Raw genomic sequence first — 13908 nt, forward strand, 5'->3', positions numbered from 1 at the left:
ATCCAATACACGGGTAGTGGCATGGGGGAGAGAAGCAGCGTGCCTGCCAGCCAGCCGGTTGGCGGGAGCACAACTTCCCTCGATGCCGCTGCACGTGGGAAACGATCTAGGGAGTGTTTCCTGCCTGCAGCTGCATTGGGGAGGGGGGGGGGGAGAAGCTGGCTGCCGGGAATGCAACTTCCCCCAGTGCCACTGCGCACAAAAAGCACTCCCTAGATCGTTTTCCCCATTCCCCATTTTGCCTTCACAATTACCCTAGGTTAAGCAAAGAGTGAGAGTGAGTGACCCAAGGTCATCCAGCGAGCAGTGATTTGGAGCCACATCTAGCCCAGCATCCAAACAACTACAACACAATTACTCATATTGTAAGCCAGAGGGGAGCCAGCCACATGCCGCTGTTGAAGTGCTGCGCCTTCCATTTACATATTTACATCCATTGCCGCCTTATGTTTATCACAGAAATGGAGGCTCTCGGCCTTAGCTCGCTTGCTGACCATAATAATAAAGTGTTCTTGGACTTCCAAAGAGCACATGCCTTCTGCTGAATCAGATTGTGGGTATTTTAGACCAGTGTTGTTAGTGCAGACTTGCAGTCCACCACTTAATGTGCTCTCAAGGAGAGGTTCCCAGCCTGGATACCAGCTGGCAGGGGTCCATATGCATGCAAAGCATACATTAGTGGCGGCATAGAGCAGCAGCACTCATTTCCCAGAAGGCGTGCCAGTGCTTCTTACTGGTGGGGAGAGAGGGGTGAGGTGGCAGGTAGGATGGCATGGTGCAGGTGCATCTGCAGAACCACCAGTGTGCTTGCACCGCACCAACCTCCCTGCTGCCTCAGACCTCCCTGGAAACCAGCACTGAAGCTCCACCCCACTTTCTGAGCCATTGCTGAAAGCTCATGCTCTGCCATGCAGCTGTGATCCTGAAATCAAGTAATTTTGCTATGAATAAGCACTGGAAAGGAAAGGCAGGTTTTGATACATTCTGCTATCGAGTTGGCTTTAAGGATCCTTTAAAAGGGGGGGGGGGAACACACGCACACAACTTTTTGTGTTGACCTTTTCGTTTTTAACAATACATCCTACACGGAATGAAAACTTCCAAGCAATCCGTCGGAGAGACTTCATTTGCCATCTCCAGTCTCCAGTGCAGCAACAGCCCTGATCTAATTATACTTTCAAAACAAGTAAATGAATAAACCTGTCCAGACCACACAAACTTCTCTTCAGCCGGTCATGCCTTCCTGTCATGATCGTGTTCTATTAAGGTTGTTGCAGTAGTCAATCGGTAAAGAAATGTGACAGAGATTATGCGAGGCTCGTAATCCACAGTATGGTAAATGATTTAAACACTTGCACATGTATATTTGAAGGGAATAAATGAAGCATGGAAGATTCCAATGGAAGCAGCGCATTTTAACCGTTTGACCTAATTTTAAATGGAAGCGACTGAAGAAGGAGAAAGGGCTCTTTTTTCTATTTTAAATCACTCTGGATTTGGCCAAAGAAGTTAGGTGCTTTGAACTTCCTTGCCTCTTTTTAATGCATTTAGAAGTAAGGCAGGTGCATTATGAAGCCTGGGACACAGGGCATATATTTGAACTGGTTTGATATTAATTCCCTCTCTGGGGGAAACTATAGTTCGGAGAGGCAGGCTAGTGTTCTCTCTGTCCTCACCAAAACTATAGTTCCCATCTTTTGGCAATCACAAAAGCACGTTCCTCCTGCTATAGGTGTCTAGTTGGCCACTGAGAACAGGATGCTGGACCAGATTGGCTTTTTTGGAAGCTGTCTTCTCGCATCCTTAGGCTTGCTTGCAGTATAGCTATCCCCACAGCTTTCTTTCCTTCCCCGCAGTGCACTGCAACATGTGGGCAGGGCTATCAGATGAGAGCGGTGAAATGCGTGGTTGGTGCCTACGTGTCCGTGGTAGATGACAACGAGTGCAATGCTGCTACAAAGCCAACAGATGCACAGGTAAGTGCGTTGATGTGGCAGCCACACAAGAATCTCTCTCTCTCTCTCTCTCTCTCTCTATATATATATATATATATATATCAAAGGGCAAAAGGGGATGGATGCAGTGTGTTGTCTGTCAAGAAAAGTGGAAGGGCATGCAGCCACCAACGTTGCCTCCACTGGGAGGGGGTGAATTAAGCTTGCTGGGAAATGATCAAAACACACGTGGTGTGATGGAGGGGTCATGGAGAAGTATGGTCCATGGTGGCATGCTCTCGCAAGCATTCTCTCCTGATGAAAAACGAACATGTTAGGGGCAAGGATTTCAGCTTAGCCTAATAATAGTAGTAGTAATAATAATAATACTAGTAATAATAATACTACTACTAATAATAATAATAATTTATGCCCCAGCCACTCTGGGCGGCTTCCAATAAAATATTTAAAATACAATAAAACACCAGACATTAAAACTTCCTTAAACAGGGCTGCCTTCAGATGTCTTCTAAAAGTCAGATAGTTGTTCATTTCCTTGACATCTGATGGGAGGGTGTTCCACAGGGCGGGTGTCAAAACCGAGAAGGCCCTCTGCCTGGTTCCCTGTAACTGCTTCTCACAGCGAGGGAACCGCCAGAAGGTCCTCGGCGCTGGACCTCAGTTACCAGGTTGAACAATGGGGGTGGAGATGCTCCTTCAGGTGTGCTGGACCGAGGCCATTTAGGGCTTTAAATGTCAGCACCAACACTTTGAATTGTGCTCGGAAACATACTGGGAGCCAATGTAGGTCTTTCAAGACCGGTGTTACGTGGTCTCAGCGGCCACTCCCAGTCACCAGTCTAGCTTTCTTTCTGGTATGCTAGCGCTTTTCACCTGGAGGGTGGGTTTTTGAATATGTAGGGGGTCCTTCATATGCAGAAGGAACTGAGTAGTACAGTCCAATCATACAGTATTCCTGCAGATTATTATTATTGGTAGTAGTAGTACTCTGCCTATCTGACCGGGTTGCCCCAGCCTCTCTGGGCAGAATTGTTCTTTAGTTTCTTCATCTCACTCCCTTGCTGCTCCCCCTCCTCGCAAGATGCTTTTGTCAATTTCTCTTCCTCAGTACCTCCAGGTTCCTCCTCAAGAACTGCATTTTAACCAAACCTCAGCTGCTCTCTAAAGCAGGAGTGAAGAGCAGGGATGTTCTTGCACTGCAACTCACATCACACCTGACATTCTGGCTGAAACAGATAGAAGCTGGAGTCTGATGATATGGGCACAGCTTTCCTATCCCTCATCTAAAACTTTCCTCTCTGAGCCATTCTATTTACTGGTATTTGCCAGCACTTAATCTGTCAGGTTCAGAGCATCATGCCAGGAACCAACCTTCCCCACCCCCACCCCCCGGGCTCATGTGCCCCATTCCTCCTCTGGCATGGCCACAAGGAGGAGCTCAGAAGCAGCTTGTCATTTGGTCTAAACTTGTCAAAGTGTGGTCAATCTGATTTCTTCGAAACAAGCCCTCTTCGAAGCAGTAAAAAGCAGCAACAACAACAAACATGGTTTACAAAGCTGGCCTGTTTTTTAACAAACCATTGTTAAGATTAGCCACAATCCGCGGTTTAGATGTAATACTAACATGCGTTTAATTGACATTGGAAGTGAAAGATTCTGATCTCCTGGTGAGCACACTGGCGGAGAGGAGGGGGAAGCACGTGACCTTGAGGGGAGGGGAGGGACATTCCCTTCACATTAAATCATGGCTTGTTGTGACGTCCAAATAGTCCCCGCTAATTCCAGTCTTCTCTTCAGATTGATTTTGGGCCTCATCCCAGTGTCACGGGTTGTAAGCCCTTTGTGATTTATACAGGACATGGTACAATTTGGTGCTATATAAGTGATTAATAGTAATGATGAGTGCTTCTGTAAATTAGCATGTTCATGCTTTTGAGGGCTGACATTTTGTTGGTGGGAGGGAATGCAGCTAGAGCAAAATAATTGAGGTGGCAGCCTTCAGGCATGTATATTCTCAGCTTGGCAGATGCCCTGGGAGCATCCGCCTTTAGGGTAAGATGAGCCATTTGTATCAAGCAAAAGATTTGATGACAAATGTAATGGGGGGGGTTTCTCCCTCCACCCACCCACCCCGCTTCCATCACTGCATCGCTATAACCATCTAACCTACACTGAAATCCCTGTGAATAGCTTGCTTTTTCTTGTTCTCGTCTATAAAATAGGACTGTGAAACAGCACCATGCCGTCTCCGCCCAGGAAGCCCGGAAACAAAGCAAAGCAGCCACAGAACCCAGTGGAGATTTGGATCCTGGACTCCCGTACGTTAAACTGGTCAGCTTAGATTACAAGGAGACCCCTTGATAAAACCCCCACAGTCCTGCAACTCCGGGGGGGGGGCTTTTTTTCTTGTCAAAAAGGGTCAGCTGCTCCCCCCCACCAACCCCAATTGTCACTCCTTGTCCATCTTCCCTAGTGTTCGACTACATGCGGGAAAGGCACCAGGATGAGATATGTCAGCTGCCGCGACGATCAAGGCTCTGTGGCTGACGAGGCCGCCTGCTTTCACCTCCCAAGGCCATCGGCGACAGAAGCCTGCACTGTGACACCATGTGGACAGTGGAAGGCCATGGAGTGGAGCCCTGTAAGCAGCTTCCTCTTGTTTAGGGGTAGTCTCTCCCAGATGCCTGTTGCTTATTCGACATTTAGCGTTGATCAGGCCTTTTAAAGATAAAACGCTTGGTTCAAACGGAGGAAGCAAAATTCCCCCTAATCGGGAACCAGTAGAAGTAGTTGTTGGGGCAGAAGTGATAATAGGGTGTTTCTGCCCCTGGTAGTGGTGGAAGCAGCAGCAGCAGCAGCAGCAGCAGCAGCAGAGATTTTCTTTGAGCAGCAAGCTGGAAAGTGGGAGTGAGCAGTGGGGAGGGCCTCCACCGCCATACACCCAGCCTCCTGGCAGTAGCATTGCTGCTACACGGCCAGGATGGTGAGGGGACCAGGACCAGCGGCAGGAGTGTGCAGCGGCAGGAGCACTGGATTGCCTCCACTAGTGCCCCCAAACCACCCTCACTGTGCCCCCCCACCCGCACTATCCTGCACTCTCACAGCAGTGACACTGCTTCCTGGGGGGCAAGTCTGCTGTATCATCCCTCCCCTCTGGTTGTTCCTGCTTGAGAACTAGATGAGCGAATGGGATCAGGCAGCTTCCCATATTCCTAATCATGCGAAATCAACAACCACATGGGATTCGCATACATTTAAAAATAGTTTTACGTAAATATGTTTCTTCTGCGATTCTTAAAACTTGTGCCGCGTTGATCTCCCCGTTTTCTCCTCCTATCAGTGCTCTGTAACTTGTGGGCAAGGCAAGGTGACCCGGCAAGTTGTCTGCATCGATTACAGCGACCAGATGGTTGACAGGAGTGAGTGTGATGCTGAGGACGTCCCTGCAATGGAGCAAGATTGCTCCATGCCTTCCTGCCAGCAGATCAGCCCTGAGTACAACAGGCCAAACCCTTCCTTCCCTTACCCTGACTATCGCCAAAAGAACAACCAGGGTGGAAGCGTGAACCGAAACCAAGGCCGTGGGCATGTGCACGGAGGCAACCAGTGGAGAACTGGCCCATGGGGAGCGGTGAGTAGCTGGTGGAGATACTCTTAATCCATCGCGAGTTGGGTTACAGCCCATGTATTCTCCTCCACCCCCAAGGGTTGTATCTGATGTTAGTCCTTGTCAGAGTAGACCAGGCATCCCCAAACTTCGGCCCTCCAGATGTTTTGGACTACAATCCCCATCTTCCCCACCCACTGGTCCTGTTAGCTAGGGATCATGGGAGTTGTAGGCCAAAACATCTGGAGGGCCGCAGTTTGGGGATGCCTGGAGTAGACCCACTGAAGTTAATGGGCAGGACTAACTTAGGTCCATTAATTCTATTCTAGAACTAGGATGGATACAATCCCAAGACTCCATCAAGGCATTTTACTGTATATTAATATTATCAACGAGGATGGAAAGAGTTGAAGGGGCCTAGTTACACAATCACTAGGATTAGAGGGGCAGGGAATAATAACCATGGGGTGGTGGTGGTGATAGAAACCTATCATCTGCCCTCCCAATGTTGAGAAGCCCTGTTCCGGCACTGTCCTAATTTTTTAGGCTTTGCAAAGTTGCCAAGATTGTCCTTGTCATTACAGGGACTAGCAACTTGCCTCTTAAAAAAAAATTCTGGCATGTCTACATTCTGTGTCTCTTCTCAGACAAAATGCACTGATTTAAATGCAATGGCAATGTGTTTCTTCTCTGAAATCTCCCACTGGACTTCCCCTCGTTAGTACCTACATTGATAAAAGTGGACAGGATACTCTCTGCCTAAAACACATTTGATGTCAAAGAGAAAATTTTTAGCGGCTGTGCTAATGCTACCTCAAACTGAATTCTTAATGCCAAGAGTCTGATCTTACGGTTTTAAGGAACGGCACCGGCGTTCCATCAAGAAGACGACTTTTCGATTATGACTGCAGGTCTCATAGCCATTGGGACTCCTCACTTTACTAGGCTATATCGCTTAAGTTAGTTGTGGGCTAAGCTCGGTGGAGCCTCCTCAGTCATGTGAAACCATGTTTTGTAGTGTTCCAGTACATGCGCTGGTGGATTCCAACGGCGGGTTGTCGTGTGCCAGGATGAAAATGGATACACTGCCAGTAATTGTGATATAAGAATGAAACCAGATGAGCAAAGATCATGTGAATCAGGGCCCTGCCCACAATGGGCCTATGGCAGCTGGGGTGAGGTGAGCAAATGCTACTTCATTTGGGGTTGTTGTTGTTGCTTTTATTTATTTTTTTAACTAACCCAAGGCAAAGCATTATTAACTGTAGATTTTAAAGACACGGCTGTATTTGAATTTCCTTGAAACCTTTTTTTATAAAAGAAATCAACAATAGCATAAAGTCAATAGGTTTCGACAGAAAGTCAGTTATCCAGATGTTCTAATTATCCTGCTTGTTTACCTTTCCTCGTTGGAAATGATAACACTTATTTATCCAGTAGTGTTCATAGGAATCTTGAGACTTACTGTTGTTTGTCTGGATCAGGGGTCCCCAGACTACGGCCCGCGGGCCAGATGCTGCCCAATTGGCCTCCCAATCCGGCCCGCGATGACCCCTGCCGCCCGCTCTTACGGCGCACAGCGTGACGGCGCAGTTCCAGATCGAAAAAAATCGCAGAAAATCGTTTGTGCGCATGCGTATGGGCCTCTCCCGACCCAGCAGAGGTCATTTCCGGTGCACTTCCGGGTCGGGGGAGGCCCATACGCATGTGCACAAATGATTTTTGGTGATTTTTCCGACCTGGAAGTGCGCCACCGCGCCAGTAAGTGTGTGTATGCATGCGCACAGGCGCACACTTCCCTGCCCTCTGGCCGGGTAAGTCTGGGGACCCCTGGTCTGGATAAACTGTGGTTATTAGACCAGGAGCAACCCATGTTTCTGCGGGCTTCCTCCTAGACATAATTGTGCGCCATAATTCAAGGTTTCCAAGATTTTGCTAAAGCTACCATTTCACATTGCATCCGAATTGGGAAACTGGTTTAATCTCTGTTTACTGTTCACAGGAAGTAAAATCAAAATCCCAGTTCCATGGCCTGGTTTGCAAATGGATATTAAACTGCAGTTCCCCCGTTAGGCTATAAGAGGAAACTGTGGTTTAATAAACCATAATAGAAGCCCCAGATTTGGGTATGCAAAGAGCAGGGAGTCTGGTTACATGTGGAATCTGGTTTTCTCTCTAATCAGCAGTTCATAAGACCAAGACATTACACCTGAATCAGTCCTAAAACTAAGAAGTGTAGATAGATAAAACCACATTTTAGCAACCTTTGTGTTTTCCATTGGGGTGGCTCGCCAACATTGGGGAAGAGTCCCAGAAACTATGCATATGTCTTATTATTCCCTGCTCTACCTTCCCACCCACAAAAAGACCTAATCTGGAACCTACTCCCCAGTTTATTTTGAAATAAATAACAAAGGTGTCATTCACTTCACTCATGAGAGCAAATTTAGATGCTTTCTCTTTCCCAGATTGTATAGTTGTGGGAGTCCCTCACACATCCACAGTCCCAGGGGGGAAATAAAGCCATGTGGAAAGTAGCAATACATTGAAGTCCGATCAGGACGCTGTCAAGCGCATCTTAACATACAGATTTGATTGCCTTCAGTTTTGCTTAATGAAGAAGAATCATCGCTCAATCTATGGTAGGGCATCTGCTTTGCATGGAGAAAGTCCCAGTATCTTCAGGTAGGGCTGGAAAAGAGTCCCTGCCTTAGACCAGGCACTCCGAAACTCAGCCCTCCAAATGTTTTAGGACTACAATTCCCATCATCCCTAGCTAACAGGATTAGTGAGAAGGAATGATGGGAATTGTAGTCCCAAAACATCTCGAGGGCCGAGTTTGGGGGTGCCTGCCTTAGAACCTGGTACCTGGTCACTGCCAGGTACTTTAGACCAAGGTTTCCCAAACGTGGGTCTCCAGCTGTTTTTGGACTACAATTCCCATCATCCCTGACTACTGGTCTTGCCAGCTAGGGATGATGGGAGTTGTAGTCTACAACTGGACTGTAGACAATACTGAGCTAGATGGACCAATGGGTCCAGCTTGGTATAAGGCATATGTTTGTATTTTTTTCCCTTTGGAGTCTAGAGTTCTGAGTCTCTCGCATCAGAAGGAAAGCAACATCTAAATTGGCTGTGAGTCAGATCAAAGAGGACAAAAGTAGCAATCATGAAGTATAAATGAACCTAGCCGTTGCTTATGTGATCTTCACCTACTGCCTTCCTCCCTCCAGTGTACAAAGCCATGCGGTGGAGGAACCAGAACAAGACTGGTTGTGTGCCAGCATCCCAATGGGGAGAGATTTACTGATCTGAGCTGCGAAATCCTTGACAAGCCACCAGACCGTGAGCAGTGTAATATGCAGGACTGCCTTCGAGATACCGCCTGGAATTCTGGTCCTTGGAGCTCGGTACGGCCATAACATACTTCTCTTGTTGTTGTTGCTTTTTGTTAGTCATTTTTACAGATATTTCATAGAAACGGAATGAGTGTCCTTAATGTCAAGGTGCTAATACTTGGTGCATGTGCACATGTTTTTAAAAAAGGAAACTGCACTTAAAGGTGTTTAAGAAACAAAACAAACTGATGCATTCCAAATAAATAGGCATTCAGGAAGGGCATCAGCTAGGAAATCTGTTCGTTTTAAAAGGCACTTTCTGCTTGTTAATGAAGTTTGTACATTTTATTAGCCCATGACAAGTGCTGCACGATACCGATCTTCACTATGAAGGAAACCCATTGCAAGCAAATGAGAGCCGTCGAAGTATTCAGCTGTTTCCAAAACCTTTACTTCTGCCTTCATAGATCTGTTTTAAGCTCTTGTTTTAACACTTAACAAGCCACCTTCAAAGCTACTTTAGTTACAGGATAATTCCAGTCCTAAGCTGCTGTCATCCATGTAGCTCTTTCTAGATATTTAGAACTGTATAGTACAAACTTACTTGTCCAGATGAAGGAACATCCTTTTTTTAGCAACAACAACAACAACACAACCCACAACAATAAGTAAGAGTGACACAGAAGGATGTTGCCTTTGGGCTCCATCAAAGGATAGCTAATATTTTTAATAGCAACATATTGCATAATTGGGTATCTGGGTGTCTGTGTTGTATGTCAATGATGAAGACCAAAGGGGGATGCTTTTAACACTGGCTTCTTGCCTTTCAGAGTAACCTTACAACAGCAGATGGTTTTGATTTAAAAGTTCTGTGTTACTTGTCCCAAGCCCTTTTGATTGGATGGCATAAACATATTCATAAGCTCATTGCGCAATGCTTCTTAACCTCCAGCAGAAAGATGGGGGGAGGGGGGGAACCCCCGACATTAACCATCCCTAAGAGATTGTACCTAAAATCCTTCCCAGTCGCAAAGCCACAAGCGGGTAACAAAATAGAGATCTGGAGCATTTTTGTTTCCATAGGTCAGTGTTGCCATGTTGGTGTGAGAAGCTACATGAACACAATCTGTTGCCAGGATGGGGGAACCCGTGGCCATCAATATGTTATTGGACTACAGTTCCCATCATCCCTGATGATCAGCTGTGCTCATGGAAGTTGGAGTCCAGCAGCGATTTTGAGAGCCACAGGTTCCCCACCCCTGATCTCCAGAAATTCAGGTATGCCTGAGAACAGTTGCTCACTTTACAATTCCTCATGTACACCACTGTCCGACGAATCGAACACGTAGCATCTGTCTTGGAAACTCTTGGACAAGATGCTCAAAAGGACCACTTCTCCTTAAGTTTCCCCATCTACCGTACTCCTCGTTGCTGCTGCCTATCCACTTGCCTTGTCCCTCTGAACGCTGCCATAAAATGGTTGCACAGATATTTTTTTTAAAAAAAATTAGGTAAATTTCCCAGGCCCACTGTGGAGAGGAGAGGGAAGGGGAAGATAGACCTTTATTACAGCTATCCCATGGGTACTGATTCTCAAGAAACCACTGCAGCTTGGAAAGTAGGCATGGGTGATGAGCAGAATGTGAGTTGACAGAAGGAACTCATCCCGACTTCTCCTGGGCTCTTGAAGCCCGTGTAAGTTAATTCCCTGCCTCCAGCCATGTGAGTTTAAGATGGTGGAAAATAATGGCTGGATAGGAAACCATAAGTGTGCCTGTTTCAAAGTGTCATGCAAATCAGCCTCCAAATATCATCATTGTGATATAATGTAATTTAAAGGGGTTGGGGTTTTTAAAGTCCTAATCTGACTCTAAAGCACTTTATATAAAAGAAGCTCCTTTTCATCCAATATATGAACTTCCACAACAGGCATGGCTGCCATACTGCCTGGTGCCATAGTCTTATTGCTGTAATAGTCCTTCCTCCTTTGTTCCATCCTTCACTGCTGTTTCTATGGAGAGTTCTGTGACCATTTTTCACTTTCATACCTCAGCAAACGATGTCAATAGCCGCACATTTGCTCAAGTTGTATGTGTATGGTGCTTTTTTTTAATTACAAGGGACAGTGCTATAAAACACTTTCATCCAAGGTGCTGCTGTAGCCCTTTCTACGCTGAGGGGGGCAGAGTTGGTGCTAAATGCAAATGTGCTCTGTGTGGCTAGGCATCTGCATGCCTTGGACTTTCTCCCCAAACCAGGGGTGGCCAACATGACAGTCCTCCAGATGTTGACTGCATCTCCTATTGTGCCTCTTTCCATTGACCATGCTGGCCAGGGCTGATGGGAGTTGTAGTCCACAGCTTCTGGAGGCACAGTGTGGGCTACTCTAGCCCAAAACTATGTACCAAAGATTGCGGTTGACACTGGATTACACTTGCTTTGTACATTAACAAACAAACAAAAACCACAAGGGTATGACATTGAGACTGTTCTGGTGTATGATTCATATGCATTCTGGCAATTTCCTCCTTCAGCAGCAGTCCCTGCAGAAACTTCTAGACCCATTCCATTGGAGTTCTTTCTCACCATAGTAAGACTTCCCTTTGAATTTAAAATACAGGCTTCAGCCAACTTCCTTCACTGGAGGTATTTAAGCAGAGGTTGGATGGCCATCTGTCAAGGATGAGTTAGTTGAGACTCCTGCATTGCAGGGGATTGGGCTAGATCAGGCACCCCCAAACTTCGGCCCTCCAGATGTTTTGGACTACAATTCCCATCTTCCCTGACCACTGGTCCTGTTAGCTAGGGAACATGGGAGTTGTAGGCCAAACATCTGGAGGGCTGCAGTTTGGGGGTGCCTGGGCTAGATGACCCTTGGGGTCTCTTCCAGCTCTATAGTTCTGTGATTCTCTAATTCCTTAACTAGGCAGGCCACAGTTCCCATTATGTTGTTTTAAAAAGAATCAGGGAAGCACTTCCAAAAGTAAGCATACTTATATCTCTCTCTGTGTGTGTGTGTTTGTGTGTATAGGATAAACCCAAATGATATTTGCATCTTTTTTATATAAACAGCTCTGAGAACTAGACATCTAAACATCTAAATTGTTAGTACAAAGTGTAGCTAAATGTAGTGGTGCAGTTGTTTTAAAAAAAACAACACCACCACAAATGTCTGCTGGCATGCCATAAAAATGTAATCAACATAGTTTATAAAGTCTCGCGCACAGCACACGGCTTAATGTGCATAAATGAAAGCTTATCAGATCCTGAAATGGACAAGACTCTGTGGTGCAGAATTAGCATGTGCCCTAAGTTGCATATCTGTGTCCTCTTACTCTATCTTGACACACACACACACACAAACAAACAAACAAACAAACAGCACAATACAACTGCGATCTCTTGGCCCATTCTCTTCTGCTGCCCACTTACCATTCAAGGTCCGAAGGTGAAAGGGCAGGTAGTATCAGAACTGAACTAAGTTCTGGATGTGCTGCTCAATGCAAAAGTAGTTCCAGGTTCATATCTCTTCCCCCCCCCCCACTCTTTTGAAATGATGCTTGGAACAGTAAATTGTCCTCCTGTTCTTAACACAAATGGTCTTTGGCTCTTCAGTGGGGAGTCTTGTGATCCGAGTATTCAGAGTTCCTTATTAAATTCCAGCCATCCGTCCACATGAAAAATCCCCCAGAGAAAACGTCTGCAGGGCTGAGCCACTTGATTTGCATATCACGATTATTATTTTTTTAAAGAGAGAGAGTGAAAAAAGTTCACACAAACTTACTTTAAGCTGCTTACAGTTTAGATGGCCGATGATACAAATGGTGCTGAGTGAAGACAAAACTAAAACACTGATAAATGAGCTTAAACTAAGATTTCTCGCTTCACCTGAAAAATTCAACCAATTATGTTTGTCTACCTCGTTTTGAGACCATGTGCTACTGCTGTAGGTAGTAGAGAACAGAAAGAAGTTGTCTTTTTGTTTCATGTTGCCACATACTTTCTCCTGGCTCTGACATTTATCACCACCTTTCTGCTGTAAATGTTTCTACTTCATCTGTCCCAGATGGAGTGTTGCTTCCATGTTTTTGGACACTTTTGAAACAAGAGTATAGTATTGACTGAAGCTTTTTTTCTTCAGCAGAATGGATCTCTTTATGTATTTATGTTAATGAAGTGTATTTATTTTTCAACTATTGTTATTTAATTTTATAAAAATGTCGCATTGCATTTACAATGTTTGAATGCTGGGCAAAGGAGACAGAGAAATTAAAAGTAGAATGTAATCATCAATATGTTTCGCAGAATGATTTCTTGACTTTGATAATCATAGAGTCATGAGGCGTATTTATTTTCTGAACACAAGATCGATAGGCTCTGCTTTAGGTCTGCTGCAGCAGAACTGATCCGTTATATAATGAAGTAATGTAAACATGAATTTGCATGCAAAGGCTAAGTGTTCAAAAGACCGCAATACTGTATAGCCTCATGGCAGGTGCATTCAAGCTGACAGAATGCAGAGTTAGCATGGTGCCATGGTTAAAAAACTGAGGGCTGGATTCAACTAAGTAGGTGCCAGTGCAGCCCACACAACAAGTCCCGTTGCACAATGGGACTTCTTCCTCTCTTTCTTCCCTTTCGCTCCCCCACAATCCACTCTGGGAGTTTGGAGGTGCCCCCAGGCTGTGTGCAACTTGATGGGTCACACATTGTGCATGCCCGAGATCACAGCTTGAGTAGAGGCACTTATACTAGCTCTTGTACAGTCGTACCTCAGCTCCCGAATGCCTTGGGAGTTGAATGTTCTGGCTCCCAAACGATTGAAAACCGAAAGTGATTGTTCCGGTTTTCAAACGTTCTTTTGGAAGCCAAATGTCCAGCGGGGCTTCCTTGGCTTCTGATTGGCTGCAGGAGCTTCCTGCAGCCAATCAGAAGCCGCACTTTGGAAATTGAACATTTCAGAAGTCAAACGGACTTCTGGAACGGATTCTGTTTAACTTCCGAGGTA

The 13908-nt window shown here is 45.8% G+C and overlaps 1 protein-coding gene across 4 annotated transcripts in view; it reads left to right on the plus strand.

Moving 5' to 3' along the window:
- ADAMTS9 (ADAM metallopeptidase with thrombospondin type 1 motif 9) overlaps nucleotides 1-13908 on the plus strand; it is a 131466-nt gene that overhangs the window by 67844 nt on the left and 49714 nt on the right. For all 4 annotated transcript variants that reach the window (XR_015948467.1, XM_035106739.3, XM_035106736.3 and 1 more), the window contains exons 23-28: nucleotides 1857-1976; nucleotides 4178-4273; nucleotides 4429-4596; nucleotides 5296-5586; nucleotides 6581-6742; nucleotides 8796-8972. Coding sequence is in view for 3 of the 4 variants with exons in the window: in XM_035106739.3 (XP_034962630.3) it covers nucleotides 1857-1976; nucleotides 4178-4273; nucleotides 4429-4596; nucleotides 5296-5586; nucleotides 6581-6742; nucleotides 8796-8972 (1014 nt within the window). In the remaining variant the exon portion in view is untranslated. The remainder of the gene's footprint in view (nucleotides 1-1856; nucleotides 1977-4177; nucleotides 4274-4428; nucleotides 4597-5295; nucleotides 5587-6580; nucleotides 6743-8795; nucleotides 8973-13908) is intronic.

Source organism: Zootoca vivipara, chromosome 2, assembly GCF_965207765.1.
Source record: "Zootoca vivipara chromosome 2, rZooViv2.hap1.1, whole genome shotgun sequence".
Classification (NCBI taxonomy): domain Eukaryota; kingdom Metazoa; phylum Chordata; class Lepidosauria; order Squamata; family Lacertidae; genus Zootoca; species Zootoca vivipara.